This window comes from Melopsittacus undulatus, chromosome 12 (assembly GCF_012275295.1).
Source record: "Melopsittacus undulatus isolate bMelUnd1 chromosome 12, bMelUnd1.mat.Z, whole genome shotgun sequence".
Lineage (NCBI taxonomy): Eukaryota > Metazoa > Chordata > Aves > Psittaciformes > Psittaculidae > Melopsittacus > Melopsittacus undulatus.
Window position 1 is genome coordinate 6,145,507 of NC_047538.1, and position 21,066 is coordinate 6,166,572.

The 21,066-nt window shown below is 46.4% G+C and overlaps 1 protein-coding gene across 5 annotated transcripts in view; it reads left to right on the top strand.

Annotated features, from left to right (window-relative positions):
- The window catches only part of LOC101868407 (arginine-glutamic acid dipeptide repeats protein), a 223,918-nt gene that overhangs the window by 189,470 nt on the left and 13,382 nt on the right, over positions 1-21,066 (top strand). For all 5 annotated transcript variants that reach the window (XM_034068167.1, XM_034068169.1, XM_034068170.1 and 2 more), the window contains 3 exons: positions 17,349-17,511; positions 19,633-19,725; positions 20,656-20,855. In XM_034068167.1, the coding sequence (XP_033924058.1) occupies positions 17,349-17,511; positions 19,633-19,725; positions 20,656-20,855 (456 nt within the window). The remainder of the gene's footprint in view (positions 1-17,348; positions 17,512-19,632; positions 19,726-20,655; positions 20,856-21,066) is intronic.

The window sequence follows — 21,066 nt, forward strand, 5'->3', positions numbered from 1 at the left end:
ATCCCTGGCAGTGCTCAAGGCCAGGTTGGACACAGGGGCTTGGAGCAGCTGCTCCAGTGGAAGGGGTCCCTGCCTGTGGCAGGGGTTGGAGCTGGATGAGCTTTAAGGGCCCTTCCAACACAAACCAGGCTGGGATTTTCCCAACTCATCCCATCACTCTTGTAGTCCTTATCCTGTGTTTCCACAACCTCGAGTCATGACTCTAAAAAACCATGCTGGCATTTGGAAATTATGACTGTAGAAGTTTTCTTTGCCTCAGCAATTAAGTAGCGCATAACAAATGTGTGTGAATCACCACTGACTCCCTGGTTTTGTATATTTATATCTGTGCTAAAACCAGTGTTAACGTTTGGGGTTTATTGAATTACTGAAGTTTCGCTTTGACCTTTTCAAGTGAATTTACGTAGAGGAGATTTGGGAAGTTTTTAAAGCTGAGTTTCACATTCCATTTCATTGCTTTTAGTTGTCATTTCGGAGCTGAAGATCCGGATGGAATCCTGCAGGCTGTAGATAAGGAGCGTTTCTGCTGCACTGTTCAGTCTTGGCTTGTCGTTCCATAAAGGTCAAGTCAAAATGAGGAAGAAAACCCATACCAAACCAACAGAAACCCCAAACTAACAGGGACTTCTTATCTTAGGAAGAAGCTGTTCTTTGGGCTACTTATTGCTTGGATATTCTCACTTCAGTCTCTCTCTGGGATGTATTATCTCTCCTTCAACACTGAACAGAGACCATTGAGTAACTTACTTCCCAAATTCACTGTTAATCAGCCTCCAGCTTTTGCAACTTCATTGCAGCTGTAATAATCTGTTGGCAGAAGGAAGGCTAATAAGTAGTTTCTTTAATTGGGTTAATGTCTGTAGCTGAAGTCTTTCCAGATTGAGCAGTGCAAGGGGAAAATAAGCTAGTGGGTAGGTATTGATAGCTATGGTTGCCCTGGCACTCAATTAGACCTGCCTGTTTCTCAATGCTTGCTACCTGATGGAAGGCCAGGGCTGGGGGGAGCTGGTCTGTTGGGTACCAAGCAGTGGTGTGTTATCCTTCTCCTTTTCTTCTTCTTCTCCTCCACTTCCCAAGGTCACCTTCAGCTGCAGGATACAGTGGGGATTTCCATCTTCTTTCATTAAGAGTCTTTCTGAAGGGCAGCAGGAAAGTGAGTTAGATGCTGCCAAAGCTTTGTTGCCTCTCTATTATCTTGCCTTGTGTCTGTAATAATTAACGTTGATGGTGCTTGCTTGAAGGCCGTGGGGTTCCTGGCAGCTCCTCTTTTGTATTCTCCAGGGATGTTTTAGCCATGGTATGGAGATGCTGAAAGATGAAGTTGCAGGTACCTGCATCTCTTCTGAACAGGACCAGTGTCAGTTCAGTGATTAAATCATTTAACAGGTCAGAAGCCCTTTTGGAGGAGGATTCCTCTGTGAGCTTTGAAGCAGTTCAAAGTTAAACAGGGAGATTTAGGTCAGATACAAGGAAGAAGCTCTTCCCTGTGAGGGTGCTGAGGCACTGGCACAGGGTGCCCAGAGAAGCTGTGGCTGCCCCATCCCTGGCAGTGCTCAAGGCCAGGTTGGACACAGGGGCTTGGAGCAGCTGCTCCAGTGGAAGGGGTCCCTGCCTGTAGCAGGGGTTGGAGCTGGAGGAGCTTTAAGGTCCTTTCCAAGCCAAACCAGGCTGGGATTTTGGAGGAATCCTATGGAATGTTGCCTTCAGAACACAGTGAGCTTTGCCTGCCTTGGTGCTCGGAGGCTGCAGGCTCTCCACCTGCTCTGGGCCCCCCTGGGTTTATGGATTATGTCAGGACAAATCTGTCTGAGCCTGGTGAGTAACCAAACCACAGTAAAAATGCCGAGTGAACCACAGCAAAAGCTTTCTGGTGTGCTGGACAATTAGAATGGTTTCAGTTATGAGACCGCTTTGCAGCAGCCTGTGTTTGATGGATGAGGGGAGCATGAGCCATACAAAACCTGTCCTGCTGCTTTGTCTCTCGAGTCTTTTCCCAACAAGTGTGGGCTGTTTGGGTTAGCCAAGGCTTCCTTCCGAGTTAGAGCAATGCAAGTTCAGAGCCCTGCATGGTTTTAAGTATAGAAAATAAGTGATCTCTTCGACCCAGACCACTCTGTGGCTATGAGGATGCAGGTAAATGGCTGTATCTTGTAATGCTTCACCTTGTCCCACATAGAGAACCTATTTGGAAAGTCGAATGTAACCTGAAATGAAACTTCTTTCTGAAGTTAGTACCTCTCTTAAGGCCAAAAGGAGATTGTTTGCCTGCATTGTTGGATGTAATCCTTTGTGTTAAACAAGTGTTTTCCTGAGCAGTGAATTAAACCATGCACACATCCAGTACTGCAGCACCTAGGGAATATTGTCATTCAGGAAGCAACCTGGCCTGTTATCCCTTCCACAGCCTTGTCAGCTTCTTGGGGAAGAACTGCAGGATGATCTAGTAGGAAAGAAGTAAGTTTGATTGTTAGGGGGTTGGAGCTGGATGATCTTAAGGTGCCTTCCAACCTAAACCATCCTGTGATCTATGTATGTTTTCCATGCCAGGCAAGTGATACAATGGCCTCTGCTGACCTGTTACCTCATGGTTAATTATTTGTTTCTGGTTGCCTGTCTTTTGAACTCTTCCTGAGGGAACAGTTGTCATAGGCTTGGAACCTAACACAGGGATTTTAACTCTTCATCTTATCTGGGCTTGTTAAACTTTCATTTAAACCTGTTCTAAGGAGTGCGTGTGTGGCAGACACAATGACTGACAGCCTAGTTACTGATCAACGTGATCCTGAAACAACACTGTTAATGCTTTCCTCCCTCCCACTGCATCAGTGGGGCTCTGAACACTTGATTTATAGCCTAAGATTTGCTACAATAACCCATATCCAGAATGCAGTGCAGTTTAATGGCAGCTCAAAGCTGGTGGTGCTGTGTCTAGAGCCACAGACTGGTTGGTTTGCAGGGGGAGAAATCTGTTCTTGGATCCTCTCAGGGGAGCAAATGCCTGAGCTCAGCGTGTACCCACTTGTAGTTAATGGAGTTTCCCATGCAGTCAATCACTGGTTTTTACTCCACTCTGATTAATGCTCATGTAATACTACTGATTCTATAGATGATCACTAGAAATGCAAGTATTGGACCATGGGTCAGGCTGGAAGTCCTAGCAGACAGTGTAACTTCACTATAGAGTATGTGCTTAAAGGGAAAAGCAGGTTAAGATTGGAGCTGCAGCTCTGCTTGCTCTGCTACCAGCTTCATGACTTCTGGTGGTGCTTGGTTCTGTCTGTAACACCTTTTCATGATGGAAATGGTAACTCATATCTTCAGGTAGGGCCTTTGTGTGGAACCAGTGCAGCTAAAAGATATACAGGTACATATATATATATGGATAGATACATATATTGAGGACTGATTTTCTAGCAGCATTGCTTTCCAAACCTGCAGTCCCCATCAGGAAGCAATTGAAGAGGATTCCAGAAAGTTAAAGGAAAACATGCAGTGGGGGATTTTACATGTTTAATAGAGATAGAAGGAGCTTGTTGAAAGTGCAGGATGCTTCTGTGAGTTGTTCTGTTGGCAAACAGTGCAGTGTGTAGGCATGAAGATTCATATTTCAAGCATCTCAGACACTCTGTGCCTACAGCTCATCAGTTAGTAATGGAGTATCCTTTCAAGAGGCCCGTCAGTATAAATGTATACCAGCAGGCTCCCCTTCCTCTCAAAGGAGGCCAGCAAGTATTGATAGCTCATCTGTTCTGTTGTCGTGTTTTGAAGTTCTGAGCCCTAAGTGGTTCTCTTTTAGTTTCTGACACCTTGGTTGCTGTGTTGAAACAAGCCACTAATTAAAATGATCACTCAGTGCCTAGTGGTAGGCGTCAGCATGCTGTGACTGTTAGACATGGGAGTAGGGACTGAATGGTGCAATACTCCATGTGTTTGGAGTAGCTGATCAGTCAGTCTGTGTATGAGGCACAGTGACATAGTCCAACTGTATGAGTGAGGAACTGCTGCGTCCTTACTGGTGTAACTGGAATGAGACTCGTGAGTATTCATACACTGGTAATGAGAAACAGGTCTATGGAATGGAGGGGTGGGTGGGAAAACAAGTGTAGGTTAAGTGTGGTGTGGGGCTCTCAAGCATCATTCAGAGGAATTGGTTATATAGAATCCCAGAGTGGTTTGGGTTGAAGGGACCTTAAAGCTCCTCCAGCTCCAACCCCTGCCACGGGCAGGGACCCCTTCCACTGGAGCAGCTGCTCCAAGCCCCTGTGTCCAACCTGGCCTTGAACACTGCCAGGGATGGGGCAGCCACAGCTTCTCTGGGCACCCTGTGCCAGTGCCTCAGCACCCTCATAGGGAAGAGCTTGTGCCTCAGAGCTCAGCTCAGCCTCCCCTGTTTCAGTTTGAATGCATTACCCCTTGTGCTATCACTGCAGTCCCTGAGGAAGAGAACCTCCCTTATGAAGCTTGGGCTGTGGGAAGGACCGTGTGTGGGAAGTGGTAGCCTGGCTGTGTATCAGGTCCCGTGCTTGACAGCTTTCCTGGGGTCTGCACTTCTTTTTCCTCTGCTATAAGAACGCAGGGCCAGAACAGGCCGGGGGAGGGATTGCTGAGCCTAAAGATCTGTTGTCACAGGCAACCATCCCTCAAATCACTCTCATGAACAGATCAAACTTCATATCAAAGCTCCTAAGGTTTAAAGCCATTTGTTCTTTTGCCAGTGCTGCCCTTTTGCTGTAATGGCTCTCCTGTCTCCCTGGTGGATAACTGCATGTGGAGCTACAGTTCTGTGTAATAGCGACTGTGCAGAGGCAGGGAAATGAAGATGCCTTTTCTAACACTGCAGCTGCTTTATGTCATCCAGTGGGTCGGAATCTGGAATGTGCCCAACATCTTGAAATAGCTGTTAAAGAGGTTACCTTACTGCTGCTGTGAATGAGAGCTCTTGGGTTTTACTCTCTGAGGGATCAAAGAAAGGTTTGGGCTGGAAAGGACCTTAAGATCATCCAGTTCCAACCCCCTGCCATGGGCAGGGACACCTTCCACTCATGTGACCTCTGGTTCTGAGTGCCAGCTGATTTTTGGATTGATGAAAAATACCATTACCTTAATGCCCTTGTTCCATCACATTTTGTCTCCTGTTTACATTGTTAGCATCCCTGTAGCAGACATCCCACATCCAGACACCCCTGCTGTGGCCATGGGCAGAGAGGACAGGATGAACAGCAGCAGCCCGATTCCATCTCTGAACTACTGTAGGATCATTTGCAGGACCGCACAAGTCAGAGCCCCAAATCATGGCCTCAGTTACTGGTGCCTGTTTTGTCTTATCCCTAATGTTGAACTGGGGATCCAATTCACTTTGCAAGGAAATAGCTGAGATTAATGCTTGCTTGGAGACACGAGGGTGGAACAGAACTGTAAAGAATTAGCAATTTCTTTCACTTTCGAGCTCACTGCGTAGGTATTAAAGTAAGCTACAATGAATTGGGCTTTCTAATACTGCTTTACAATTCTTACCATTGTCTTCTCGTTACATTTTGCTTGCTCAGGGCTTTTTCCCCGACAGAAAGAATTTGAGACTGGAGGGAAGCAACAATAACTGCGGGATAAGCAGCTTACGTGGCAGTTCTCTTGCGGTTTGGAGGGGTGTTGCTTGATGTTCTGCTTCAATGTTCCTCTGTGCATACATGGCTCTGATAAACAGGAAAACACTGAGGTACCCCTGAACCCTCCACACTTAATCTGGAAGAGCTACTGGGTTAGAGAAATGTGCTTGGAGAGGAGTGAAAGGAAAACAGCTGCTGAGGGATCAGATGTGGGAGAAGCTGAACCTGTTTAAAATCAAAGCGTCATGACAGGGATGAGAGCTTATGTGTGAGTTATTGCTTTGTCCATAAGTCTGAATCATAGAGCAGGAACCTCCTTAAACCTGTGTTAGTGCAGAGTGTGGATGAAGTTTTCAGTGATAAGCTTGTATGAGTTTATTTGATTCTTCCCAGGTGTAGAAGGGATGGCTTTGCTTTCTTCCTCCATCTGGCTTCTTCAGGTGTTGGACATCCTGTGGCAGGGGGTTTTATTGAGGTCAGATTCTGGCTGTCTTCAGCATAGGATCAGAGGGGTTGATGGTTTTCAGCATGAATATCCAGTTGTGAGGATAGCTGCAATTAAAAAGGGATGGAAAACTGCTCAGTTTCCAGGTGATCACATCTTCTCTCATTAGCGGTGAGGATTATTGCATGAAGTTTGTTGCCTCCTATGTGATCTTCAGCATCTTCTGACTGCTGTTGTTTTCAACATGGCTTTATAATCAACTACTAGAACTCACCAGCTTCCCTATGGGTCACGAGCTGCTGAGGGAGGAAGCTGTGTGTCAGGGAGGATAACACACATCTGACAGGCTAGGTTTTGTGTGATGCATCACAGATGTGCTTGGAAAACCTGAAACATCTGTTCCATCGAGCTGGGGAGCACAGGTCGGGGCGCAGACACAGGGGCAGGCTTGAAACGGTGCTTCAAGTAGCCAAGTGGCATCACTGGTCCTTGTCTCACAACTGAGTGGTATTCAGATCTTGTTCTGTGTTTAAATAAAAGCAGTGTAGAACATGGCATTAAACAAGTGGCTGGTTCCTTACTTACCTTGCAGCTCTTCTTGCCCTATTAAAAGAGGAAAAATCTGAGTTTCCATTTGCTTGTTGGAGTGCTTTTGTTGCCCTGTTTTTGTGGTCTCTTATCTTCTCGGTGACCACTGCCTGCCCAGGAAGGAACTGGGGACTGCAGAGCACAGCACAAGGTATCTGTGTTCTTAATCTAGAGGCAAACCCCCACTTTCCAAAGGGGTAACGTGAGGGAATATCCTATCTGACATAATGGGAATGAACTCCTACCAAGAATGACATCAGATTCCAGTGATGGAATATGGCAAGAACCAGATTGGTTTTGAAACCTGGTATGATAATATATTCTAACTTAACCTGGGGAAGGCATAAGACAGTTTCATCCAAGGAAACAAACAGCAGTAATGAGCAGGAAGGCAGTCCTTGGTGGCCTGTAAAATGTGGGATTTACACAGGGAACCGTTGCAGCAAAGCTGCAGTAACTTGGGGGTAGGAACTTTCTTCCAGACCATCCAAGCTGCCCAGAAGAGTTAAAATCATGCCTGTTGGACCTGAACCACTGGTTCACACATGGACTAAGTGATGGTTTTTAAGCTGGAGCTTGAGCACAGCTAGAAATTGCTTTGTTAAATGTTAGACCCCAGTGTCTACATCGAGACAGGAACTTGCATTGCAAGAAGTAAGCACTTTACCATTTGAAATGATCCTTTTAGCTCCGTAAGGAGTCACTCATCCCTGTGAGAATTCCCACCTGAACCCAAGGGGACTTTGCTGAGCAGTGTAATGTCTGTTTAATGAGGAGTATAAATGTGGGTGAGTTATTGTATTGCCCCTCAATCCAGTGAGAGAGAACCTCCTTTCCAGTTCCAGCAAACTCCCAGTCAGTGTTTTCCATCACCCCATCACTGTAGTGGCAGGGTCACTGCAGTGAGCCTGGGGCAGCCAGTGGAGTGTCACACTAATGCAGAGTATTGATTCCAAGTGCCAATTACGTGGAAGTGGTTTGTTTTAAATACCAACTCACATTATTGCTGTGAAGAAGTCAGCAAAGAGAACAAATGAAACCACCAGTTAAAGCACAGGACATGTTTTGGTGAGTACAGCTTGGTTCTATTGGTAAAATCGGTGTAATACAGTAATAAAAGTGCTTTTAAAGCAGTAAAACTTCTTTAATAATGGCAAGGCTGATTTCAGGTGTGCAGGATCAGGACACAAATTGCCATGGATATACCTGATGCAGGAGGATGGAGTTCCCTGCTGAGCAGTAGAATGAGACGTGTAATACTTGGTTTAAATGAAAACGCTGCCATGTTTGGAATGTCACTTCTGTGTGCACTTGCACTTACACATGCACACGTTGGTCTGTCATGTAATTAAAGCTGACACACAAACCACGACAGAAAAGAGTCTGGTTGGGGATGACATTAGCAAAGGCTGTCCATGGGGTTTGATTGGTTTGAATAGCTGATGGTACTTGCTGTTGTTCTCAGCCCCTCTATAAAACCCATAAAGCAGAGGATCTGCTGTGCTTGAAGGAGCCTGTTTCATTTTCTGGCAGCCATTACATGCTGCCAGTACAAAACCATCCTTTTCTTAACAGTCCTTTCCCAAGCTCAAAAATGGATTTTCCCCCCAGCCGCTGTCATTCAATTATCACCTCAGGAAATGCATAGATATAACTGATGATCCCTTTAAAACATCCTGCGGTATTCCACTCCTCCCATCCTTCATTTCTCTCCTCTCTCCAGTCATTAAATGTAACATTGCCAGTGTATATTTTATAGGGTGACCCTGACGGCTGTCGCTCTGAGGATGTGCACATAATAAGATTGTGCCTGTAATGAAGGGCAGATAAATAGGGAAGTGTTTACGGGATGGAGTGTGGTGGGTTTAACTGCTTTGTGCCTTGCTGCCCTCTCACATGAAGTGCTGCCGATACCTGTGCTGTAATCGATGTACTACAGGCACTAAGATACCCTTGTGCTGTAGCCAGGAGCAGGGAAAGGGGTTTTTGTCCCACACCTGAACTCCAGCAATATGCAACCGAGGAAATTATTGAGCTGGTACAGAAAGAAAGAGCAGTTAAAGGGGTAATGTATCAGTGCTTGGCATCTTCATTGAGAAAATCCTGCTCCTTGTGTGCTGCTCAACTCAATGGCAGCAGCATTGATGGAAAAGGGGGTATGAAGGAGGAAAGATGTGAGCCAGGGCAGGCTGAGGTGAGCTCTGCTCTGAGAGCTTTCCTGAATCCCTTGTGTTTAATCCACCTGGGTATTTATCCTGCTCCCTGTCCCAGTGTGCGAGCTCCAGTACTGAGAGCTTCTCGTTAGCAGGACTGGCAGTGAAAGATGTTGCCTGCAACAGCAGTGAGCCACAGGACTTTGATGTGGGTTGTAAATGGAACTGTAAGGACTGCTGGCTCAAGAAAACAGGAGCTGCTCCCGTGCTCCTTGGAAAAGCATTTCATCTCTGTTCCACAGAGCTTAATTCACCTGGTCCGTGTGCGCTTTGTTAAGGGCAGGCCTTCGGGCACCAGGATGTAAGTGAGAAGGGAAAAAGCTGAGTATTTGCGTTTTCTAAAGAGAACAAATGGATGTTGAACAGAGGCTTGGGAGGAACCTGCAGTGTGAGCCAGCCTGAGCTCAATAGAGAAGGTGCCCTGGCTCCGCAGGGGCTAAATTGCGTTCTCCAGGCTCTGTCTGCACAAAGCGTTTTGGGCCAGATGAAGACATCCCATCTGAAGAACTGGGCTCTGCTGGAGTGGGAGACCCCTCTGTGCTGGGATGGGTGCCTGAGCAGAGGCTGGTAGAGGTATATGAGAAGGCACAAGGTAGAGAGGGGTAAGAAGTGGTATGAATGGAGTTAGAAGTGATCAAGCAAGTCAGGGCTTACATTATCAACATCTCTGAGGGTGGACATTGCAGGTTGGAGCTGTGTGGAAGAGAAATGTGTACAAGGCACACAGGTTCTTGACTCTTCCACTGTTTTGAGAGCATCTTCATTGATCAAGAGCCAGAGATCCCTGTGGGATGTACTGGTGACACTGGCAGTGGTTACGTGCTCCTGCAGGACTGTAACTGCCACTACCAAAGATAGGCTCTAATAATTAATAATGGATGCAGCCAACAGGGTGTGAGTTCCTGTGGGAGTTAGGGGCTCTGTTGATTAACAAAGAGGAGTCTCTAGAGGAAGAAGCCTTAATTACAAAAGCTTTATTTTCCTTCTGGCTTGATGTACAGCTGGAGAGAGGGTCAGCACCTTTTAGCTATGGTTGGGGCTCAAAACAATGTGCTAGGGTCTGTGTGTTTGCTTTGCAGAACTGTTAAAGCTAGTGCTTAATCCCTAAAAATAGAGGAAATGGAATTGTACCCATAGAACAGACAGTGAGGGTAAGCTTGGTGGTACAGTCATCATCTTCTTTCCTAACAGGACATAAAACCATCATTACAAACACTGGGAAAGATGAGGGAATGAAAGACATGGAAATGACAACTGGGGGGTTAGATGTGGCACAGAGGCATGTTGACTGGTGTGTTTTCCAGGCTAGGGACAATAGCATTTGGATTTCCCTGTGGTTTGCTAAACCCATACAATCAAGTGAAACAGGAATATTCAGTTGAAAGGGAAAGCAGCTTATACTGAGGGCAAAGGAAAGCTGAGGAGCAGTCAGCCGGTGCTGTGCTTTAAGGGGGTGGAGAGGCTGATCCAGGCAGCCTGGTTTTGAACTATGAAGTAATTCTAAACCCAAACTGTCACTGGTGGAGCTGCTCCCATATTTGAGGTTAAGCAGTACAATTGCACTGATCCTGGCCAGTTTATAAATCTCTTTGTTTAAAAGGATGTGTTGAGACTGAATGTGTGAATACTTCATTGGCTTTGTCATCAAGTGGAAGATGCTCTGCAGTGGCTGAGTGTTGCTGTGTTACTGCAGAGAAATGCTTGTTTCAAATGGGACATTCCTCATGTCCTATGGTAGATCTTTCCTTTTAATCCCTGCTTTGGGGTCCCTGCTCATTGGCTCTTTTCTAGCAGTGATGCCATTTCTCTTTGTCTTCCACCACTTCCAGTTCCCATGGGTAACTTTGTTGTAAGAGCTGGATTTAGTTTGTGCTCACCTATTCATATCGATGTATTTACTACTATGGTTTGTAAGGAGGACAAATGCAGTCTCTGGAGACGCTTACAGGAGTGATCTGTGTGTTCAGGTAACGTAATGGCAACATTGGTTTCACTGCTTGAGGAGCTTTGGAGTGAAATCTTCAGGTCCCAGACTTGTTCAGCACTATCAGCAGTGACACAGGTCTCTAAGGACCTGTTGTACCATAGGCCTGTGCCTATGAAATGAAAGCACGATCTGGGGGAGATAGAAGCTTGCTCTTCTTCAGGTCTGTAAAGGACTGGGCAGGGTGGCAGCACTCATATATCACCAACTATTACAAAGCATAGAGCTGTATCCCAATGCAGGCTTTTTCCATAAGAAAATGAAATCCAGAGGATACAGATGGAGCCTCAGCTGGATCCCAGGATATTCTGTGATTCTTCCTGTACTGGGAGTAAATTGACAGCATAAAGCCAGGGAGTTCACCTGGGTTTCTTACACACCTATCTCCTGGTTTGATTCCCACTTGGCCAACCTGTTCTGCAGGGAGGTTCAAATAAGAACTGAAAGCAGTTAGAACAAGGAAACAGAACATTAGGACAGCCAGTCTCCTAAAGCTCTTAGCAGAGACCACAGAGAGAAGACTTGCCATCCAGAAGATAACAAATGGCTAGAGGAACAGCTAGATAAAACACCTATGCTTGTAAAACACACTGGAGAATTGAGACCTGCAGGATGTTCCTTAGGGAGCATCCCACAGTATTTAATGTGGGGTGTTGTTTTTGTAGCATTAGTAAAATACTGCTTGAGTTTTAAAAGCCTCTCTTCCAATGTCAGTGATGTTTCAGATCCTGCAGCATTCCTGTGCACCCAAGGTGGGCATGAATCAGTGCGACTGAACTTACTGCCTACTTAGAGCATGTGCAAACCTATTTGTCAGAGCTGGCAGAGGCACGGAGACCACACTTAACATGGTAAAACCACCTTGCTTCAACTTTCCTGGGCTGCTCAGTCTGCTCTTCCTCTTCCCTGCTGCCTGCTTTCAGTACTTGTTCACATCAGGAAAAGAGGTCCCAGTTCTCCCTCTGGATATTTGTTCATCACAAGAATAGACACTGTCCCATTCCTGTCTGGATATGGTAGGATGTGTTGCTCAGGTCAGAGGATTTGTTTCATAGGATCACGGAATGGTTTGTCTTGGAAGGGACCTGAAAGCTCCTCCAGTTCCAACCCCTGCCATGGGCAGGGGCACTTCACACTAGAGCAAGTTGCTCCAAACCCCATCCAGCCTGGCCTTGAACACTGCCAGGGATGGGGGCATCTTGCCTCTACCCCATAAGCAGAGATTGAAGGATTTGGTGAATCTGAAGGTGTGCTTGCACTACCCTGTTTGCATACATCTGTGCCTCTTACATAAGCAGCTTTCGGGCAGGGAGATGTGTGATCAAGGGGCTGATACCTTCAGTTGTAGCTCCAAGTCAAACAGTCTGTGGCAATATTCTGGTTCATTCTGTGCAGTCCCAGGAAGAAACCTGGGGGTGACAGGCGGGTACCCTGGGCTGTACAGAAGGGGTGTGCTGTAAAGCTCCCACTCTGCACAGCTTTGCACATGTAGTCTGTCTCCTTGCTGTCCCTTTGTTGGGACCAAGACTGCTGAAGCCAGGGGGTTCAGTGAAGGAGGGAGGCCTGGGGACAGTGGGTTTATGACAGGACTTCACTAATAGGGAGCATTAACGAAATTGAGTTGGCTTAATAAAATCTTGATGCATTCCAGGAAGGTGGTGAATTCATTAAGGCCACAGCTGGACAAGCTGTTCCCCTGTGCTCTGCCATGACTGGTTTATAGCCACTGAAGAGAGTTGTCATTTACCTTTCATGTTTAATTACTGTAAAGCTATTCCCCTCCCCTGTGAGATAGGTTTTTTCTCCCTGGCAGAGCAAGGCTCTGGGGAAATTAAACAGCAATTATTATGTTTGCTCACTCTGTTATAGCATAACAGATACTTGAAGGTAAGTTGATGTGTTTGTGTGATTGGCTTCCATAGGAGCAGCGCCTGCTGAAAGCAGGGCTGGCAGAACCTCTCAAACCCAGCAGTGCACACAGTGTTAATCCTCTGTGTACCTAAGGCAAGACTAAACACAAACCTGGGGCACAGCTTGTGTTGTGTACTTTCCATTTGAAAACTACTGATAAGAAGTGAGAAAACAGGACATGCAGCCCTGGCTGGAGCTCTTGTTGGTTTGTTGAGGCTATGGAAGAGTTGTTAGTAAGGCCTTGTCCTGGTGTTCTGAGATACGGCTTGGAGAGCTTGATAGGGATGCAAAACAATATGGGTGAGAGCAGTGGGTGCACCTGGTGGGAGGGGTAAGAGAGTCACAGCCTGGTTTAGCCTGGAAGGGACCTATAAAGATCATCCAGTTCCAGCCCCTGCCATGGGCAGGGACACCTTCCACTGGAGTAGGTTGCTCAGATAATGCATCTACTCAGAACTGCGCTGCTTTCTGGGTTAAAATGCAGCCTAGCACTAACCAGGCTCCACCAGATCCTGCTGCTAAATACAAGTTTAATCAGATGTTAACATAGCAAAATGGAGTTGTGTTTGCAGAAGAGAGGTGGTGGTGCATCAAGTGGAGGTGAGGCTGTTACTATGAGCAGCTAAGCAGACTGGGAGAGAAATGAATCTTCTACCCACGCTGATGTAAAAGCTGTTTCCTGATGGAGTTGGTCCAGAAGGGCACTAAAAGCATCTTTTCTTGGATGTGGCACAGTACAGGAATGAGAGTTGCTCATTTGCAGGGTGGTTTTGGACTATATGTATGGGTCTTGCCTTCTATTGGTGAGTGACATCAGTGGACAGTTGTGTCAGCAACAGCAGTATCGGGGCGTGAGAGGTAAGGTGGGTTTCAGGGACAGGAGGCATTCATGCCTTTGATGAAAGGAGCAGTGATTTGGACATGGAAACGCTTCCTGCTGGAAGGTTGCCTCAGTACTGGCTGTGTTACCTCCAAACATCTGGAATGTGGTGACTGCTCTGATTCATTAGACCGGGAGCTTTGCTGAGGAATGGGTTTGTGTGTGCTCCGAGGGACTGCTTCATTGAACACTCATGTTTCTCATTTGTGTTTGCATTGGGGTCATCCATGTACATGCAGCCCTATAAAATCAGGCAGAGACCTCACCACAGGCAGTAGCTGTAGTTCTCACCCCTTCCTTCCTTTATCTCTGAAGTTCGGAAGTGAAGGGGATATCATCAGATGCTGAGTGGCTCTGCTTCATCTGCTGTGATTTTAGTGCAGATGTTGCCAGCAATACCCGGTTTCTGGCACAAAAACCTTCAAAGGAGACATCCAATACACCTGCAAGTTGTTAGTGAGGGCTGTTCCCCTGGGTGCAGACCTGCTACCCAGACAACCCCATTCGGAGCAGCTGCTCCCAGTGAGTGCCTGTGCTCTCGGCAGCAGGGATGTGTTGACTGCAAGACCTTGTGGCAACAAAATGATCATTATAGGCCATTCATGTCAGCAGCGTTTATGCTTTTCTGCTTGCTTGCAAGCAAAACGAGCAGCTAATATGCAAGGCTGCCTTTTGTAAAAGGGCCCTTTGATCAATGCTTGCCAGTGTTAATGTTTCAGTGGGCTATTGATTTCTGCAGCAGCTTTTGTTCCCTGGATTTATGTGCGATGGGTTTCGGCAGCACACGCTCTGCATGTTTGATTAAAGTTTGCTTGACTTCACTTGCGGTGGAGCTGGAGGCTGCTTTTACTCCCTGTCTGCAGAACCAAAGCTCTCCTGACTTACTCCTTTGTGCTCTGGCTTCTGCCCCCCATGCGGTCACCAGTATGCTGTTTCTAATCCTTCCCGACTCACTCCACTTCAGCATTTAATCCCTTTGGTAGACAATATAATATTAGATAGCCAGGCAGCTGGAAGATCCGGCATGGAATTTTTTCAGTGTAGGATACATCTGTGTGCATGCAGCATCAGTGTTCTCTGTGTATGTGTTGTCTCTGACTTGTTCTTGTCTATCTTTGTCAGTTGAGTCATTTACTGAGTCATGGAGCTGTGCAGCCTGGTGATGAATTTGAAGTGCAGAATCTCCTTTAGTCCCTTAATATAGACAGATCTCATAGATTGGGGGAAATTAGTTGTTAAATAAACTTCTATTTCAATTTGATGCAGTCATGACAGCAGGTTTAGGAGGCTCTCAGAAGCATTATGATCATTAACTTAGTATTTCTTATGATAGACACCATTTCTTCTTTAAGTGTGGTTTATTACACAGTGCATGTGTAAGCTGTTCACCTTGCCTCTGGACCTGATGGGTTTGCAGTGTGTAAATAGAGCTCAAATAGGTGCCCATTTTACGATGGGAGGAAAGCAGATTGGTTTGCTCTCTGCCATTGCCATGTGTCACGGGACACATTAATTCCCTGACACAAAGACATGGGATTTACTTGTTCCTGGTGCTGACACTTCAGCTTTGATAGAAATGAATTTATAGGTAAAATGCAGCTGGTTTTGTTTGCAGGAGACTTTTTACCTCTGAAAAGCATTTGCATGAGCTTCTGGCGCAGGTCATAACACTGCTTGACAAACAGTTGTGCCCCATGGACTTTGAGCCCACTTAATGGACTCCAAGCAAAATGGCATTTCTAAAGCAAACACGCAGCAGCAGAGCAGGCCACTGGGTGTCAGAACACGCTGTTCTTCCCAGGGCTAGCATAGCTGGAATGCTCATCTCCAGCCTGCACCCGGCCTTGCTTTGAGATTCTATTCAGGAAAGAGTTTGGGCTTTGATTTTGCGGGGTTGGTTGGGTTGGGGTTTAGGGCTTTTGTTCTTTAGAAGCAACAATTGTAGGTGATGATCTCTCCTATGCAGCCAGGCTGAGAGAGCTGGGCTGGGGCAGCCTGGACAAGAGAAGGCTCCTGAAGGGGAGACCTGAGAGCAGCTCCAGTGCCTAAAGGGGCTGCAGGAAAGCTGGAGAGGGGCTTGGGACAAGGGATGTAGGGACAGGACAAGGGGAATGGCTTGAACCTGCCCGAGGGGAGACTGAGCTGAGCTCTGAGGCAGAAGCTGTTCCCTGTGAGGGTGCTGAGGCGCTGGCACAGGGTGCCCAGAGAAGCTGTGGCTGCCCCATCCCTGGCAGTGCTCAAGGCCAGGTTGGACACAGGGGCTTGGAGCAGCTGCTCCAGTGGAAGGGGTCCCTGCCCGTGGCAGGAGTTGGAACTGGATGAGGTTTAAGGTCCCTTCAACCCAAACCAGCCTATGGTGATGCAGTGATTCTGCTCACTCCTTATTCCTCCTCACCCAGTACTTCTGAAGAGGGTTTGGTGTGGATAATGTTCACATCTGCAGTAGCAGATCAGTGACATCGCTCCCAGTCTGTAGCAGTGCAGGTTCAAAATGCATCTATTCTGTCTATTGCCAGAAATCAAAGCTGTGGTTAAATTCTTTTTGTGGTGATTCTGTTTTTAAATTAAGCACTGGTAAAACTCTTTAAGTGTCTTAAACGTTGGCAGTTAATGCCTAGAACAACATCCTCCTTTTGTCTTTGGAGTGTTTCAGTGGTGCGGGTATTAGTTGTGGCTGTAATTGCTTGTTTGAGGCCCTTGGGAGAGTTTAGATGAAGGGAGTGTCTTTATTAGAGTTAACTGAGTGATCTGCCCTGAGCCTGGGCTGCAGGATTTCCCCACAGAGGGAGCAGGCTGAGGTTACCTTGTTTGATCACATAAAACACAGTTCAAAGCAGCCCTTTTTGTGGGCAATTCAGGTATGTTTGTTCTGATGTTGATTTTCTTTTTCCAAGGGCCTAGTTTAGAACTTCTTCATTTTTTTCTCTTGCAACTTAAAAGAAAACAACACCTTTTACCTTAGAGGCAGACAAGTCGCCAGGAAATGATGGGGTTTCAAAGGAAGAGAAAAGAGATTAAAACCACATGCTGTTCTTTGGTTCGGCAGTGCATCCGCTAGCTTGAATGGCAGCTGCTCCAGTGTTTGAACGTCAGCCAGCTTCATTATGCTGTGAAATTATCACTCATTTCTCTAGGTGTGCTCTTTTAACTGCTTAATTAATTTAGATGTGGGCCTCTATATTTAAATTAAAACACGATTTACGGTAGCAGGGATGGGTTATGGTTAGAGACTCCTTGTTGAATGCGGTCTTCAATGGGGATGTTGCAGTGGAGGCTGACAAAATGGCAGTGTCTGTTTGAACTGATCCTCATCCTGCCTGTAAACACCAGAGGGCTTACACCAGTTATTTGTTGTCACTGGAAGGTGATGCCTCTGGACACAGCTCCTGAGCTGTACAGTGGTGTCAATGGGACACTGGCAGCAAGGCAAGGGTCCTCTCCCCGAATCACCCCAGCATCCAGCTGGATTCACACTACCCAACCTCTTTTCCTTCCTAGGGGCCGAGGGGAGGACTGAGGGAGCATCTGTGTACTTCCTGCTCCCCCCTGCAAAAGCAAAGAGAAAAATAATGAGGGTTTTCTGTTTTTCCTGTCTTATCTAAAGAATTCCTTTGTCTGGCTGAAACACATCATTGGAGCTTCCTACAGACAGCAAAAGGGAGGCAAAAAAGGCTGACGAGTCAGATTTGCATGCCCCTCTAACATACTCCTTCTGTATTCGCAGGGAGAACTAATCACCTTCTATTACTATTGGAAGAAAACCCCTGAAGCAGCGAGTTCTCGAGCCCACCGTAGGCATCGGAGGCAGGCTGTGTTTCGGAGAATTAAAACTCGAACTGCTTCCACTCCAGTCAACACTCCCTCCAGGCCCCCCTCCAGTGAATTCTGTAAGTGGAAGCAACAAGCAATGCATTTATCTTTGCTAGATGCAGGGACCAACAGTAATGTAATGGTGCTGTACCTTGGAGTGACTGAAGCAAGGAAATGGGAGTTAAGGCACTTGCCCTCTCCTGTTCCTCTACCATTGCTGGAATGTGGTAGGCATCTTTGATCACCAAATGCTTTGTGCAGTCCTTGAAACATAAAAGCATCCTGCAAGGGTGGAAATGTTGCCCCGCTACTGAATTTCCCTATTCATTTCTTGGGTTTGTGGTGTGTTTTCTCCAGGCTTATTACAGCAATTGGAGTTAGAAAATGCAAAAAGAAGGAAGTGCTTCATCCCTTTGGAAGGATGTCCCTTTCATCCTTCCTTGGTGATCCATGCCTCCTCCTTGATCTCAAACTGTGTGCTGCAGCCAGGCCTGTTGTATCTTAACGCATCTTGGAAGGTGCACCCTTGACTGAAGCAGAAGTGTCTAAACAAAGAATAGTTATCCAAACCAGTTAATGCCCTGCTTCACAAAGGGTTGTGATTAGCAGTGCCCATATGGATGTGTAAACCTTTATCCTTATGGAAAAGGCTTGTGTTCCCTGTGAGATTTAAGACTTTCTATGGACTAAACCCAGCACATTTCATGTGCCTCCTAAAGAAAAATGACTGTGTAAAGGCAGGAATTGTCAGACTCTGACTAATCTGGGGGAGGTGGAGGATATGGTGAGCAGGCAGTACAGGGAATTCTGGAGAGGGTAGTGGGGAGGTGGTAAGCAAGGGCTGTTAGCTTTGCCTTGCTGGAATTGGTGGGATTCATCACTGATTTCTGTGTGCACAAGGAGTGAGGATCCTGACTCCGCAGCTCAATCCAAGATACTCAGCACTTCAGAGCACATGTGGCTGGAAGGACCCATCCATATGGATCCGACTGCAGGATGGGAATACAAATCAGTTTAGTAAAAGAAAGCAAGTTCTAGCCTGGTGTTAATTCTGCAGTCAGGGCTTAAACACCTGCAAGACTTAATGTAGAAACCATGGTGATGCTTGCAGCTACTGTTGGTGAATGGGACCCTCTGTTAATTTGAAGGGTAATGAGTTGATGACTAAGGCTAATGGCAAGTACTGTAAATCCCTCCCTCTAACCTGCATGTATTACAAAACCCCCCCTTGCAACCTTTAGAACAACAGTATTCTTGCATCGAGGACTTCTCTAATTAAAGATGTGAACAGAAGGAGCCACAGGGCTTTCTGCTGGTGACAAATTACAGACCTGTTACCCTGTTAATTTATAGTGGCTGTGCTCAAAATGCAGTGCTCAGGGAGCAAGATTTACTCCTGAGCTTGTTTAGAAGATGAGAGGAGATCCAGTTTCTGTCGTGTCTGCAGATTTTCTGTGGTTTGGATGGGGCTTTTTAGCTCACAGCCTTGCAGTTGGCCACAAAGGGAAGTGACCCTGTCCATATTCTCCATGTCTTTGAAACATGACATACTTGAAATGTAAGTTTGGACATGTTAACTCTTAAGGAGCCTTGCAGTAAGGATTGGAAGCTGGTAGTATCCTTGCAGTGTCTCTCCTCCACAAGAATCACAGCTTGGTTTTCAAACAGGTACATTACATCTAGGTGATGCTTGATAGATTACATCTAGGTGTTGTTTCTTCCACCCACAAATCACATATAGCCACTAACAGAATGGAACAGCAGTGACCATCTGATTTAGGAGTCTAGAAACAGAACAGAAACTAGAAAAGCCACCACAGGTTCTGTCCATGGACTCTAGCAAAGTAGGATTTAGATACAGAATACTTGCTTTGAAATTTGACCAGATACTAGAGAGAAACCTCCTTTCTCTTGCAAATTGTGCTTTTGGAGCACAGCCTCTCTAAGCCTGAACAGTATTTGAATGACAGCTGGGAAACCACCATGTACTGAATCAGAAGTTGTGTGAATTGTATCACTTGGTGCATTCCTGGAATCCTCCCTTAGTCTGATGTGGTTTGCAAACAGCCATCCAAGGCAAGGCGGTTGCAGGAAATCACCAGATAATGGTTATTGTAGCCAAGTAGGAGGAAAGAGAAAATCCTGCTGAGTTTTTATGTTCCATTTTCCTCTTCTTCCCTTGTTCTTTGCCTCTGCAGTGGACTTGAGCTCGGCCAGTGAAGATGACTTTGACAGCGAGGACAGCGAGCAGGAACTGAAGGGCTACGCCTGTCGGCACTGCTTCACCACCAGTATGCACCTGATTCATTGCTGTATTTCTGCCCTTCTGCTGCTGCCTATTTAATGCAGGTTCAGTCAAGCAAGAGTAGTTCGTTTGCATGTACAGCTGTGCAGAACTGTGGGGTTGAATCAGCTGAAATGTGCAGCATTCCCAGCAAAATGCTTTGCCATTGCAGATTAATACTGCAGTGACAAAAGAGACTTCTCAGAGGTAGATGCTTGTACAGGAAGAAATCTACGTAATCCATAACATATATAATTAAATTGTGATATAGCAAATCAACAGTGGACTGTGACTGTCACACACAACACTTCTTTATCCTGCATTGAATCTCTTCTGCATTCCTGTGGGTATTCCAGAAGGTTGTCTGGTATTTGAGTGTATGCATGGCATAGTAGGTTGGCTATAAGGAAGAAGTTCTTTACTGTTAGAGGGGTGAGACACTGGAACAGGCTACCCAAGGAAACTGTGAGTGCTCCATCCCTGGAAGTCTTGGGGCCAGGTTAGACGGGGCTTGGAGCAACCTGCTGTAGTGGAAGGTGTCCCTGCCTGTGGCAGGGAGTTGGAGCTGGATGAGCTTTAAGGTCCCTTCCAGCACAAACCAGTCTGGGATTCTATGGAAGTGTGAAACCCCAAAATAGGGAAGGAAATGAGGAGTTCATAGCTCACTTCACGTGAAGAAACCACAGCTTTGGAGAACAGGAGCTGCCTGTCAGCACCCAGGTAGAGCAGATAAGGCTTCATTCATTCTTTGTGTTCAAAGTTGTAGTTGCTTAATAAACAGTTTGTAAACTGAATATTATTGAAGATGTGCACTGGGACAGGGCAGAGTGTTCCAGAGATTTCTGCAGCTTTGCAGCTGCTTTTTGAATGCTGCAGTGTGTTTGTGCTGAGTGTCTGCTCCATCGTGTCTCTAAGCTGTTGCTTTTCCTGCCCCAAGCCTCCAAGGACTGGCACCACGGTGGCCGAGAGAACATCTTACTGTGCACTGATTGTCGCATTCACTTCAAGAAGTACGGAGAGCTGCCACCCATTGAGAAGCCCGTGGACCCTCCACCCTTTATGTTTAAGCCTGTCAAAGAGGAAGATGATGGACTTAGTGGAAAGCATAGCATGAGGACAAGGAGGAGTCGAGGCTCGGTAGGTTAACACTTTGCATTGCAGCTCCTTCTGTAAAGGGAAGGGGTTGCCTGGAAAAGGGGATCAGACTCCAAATATGATGCTTTCTCCGTCTTAATTGTTGGCCATGGTGTGTGCCTGCTGCTGTGTTTGTGTATGGGAGTGTGGGGTTTGCTGAGCTGGAGGCTTGCTTTGGGAAAAGGAGCTGAAATGTCTCTTACACAAGTCCAGT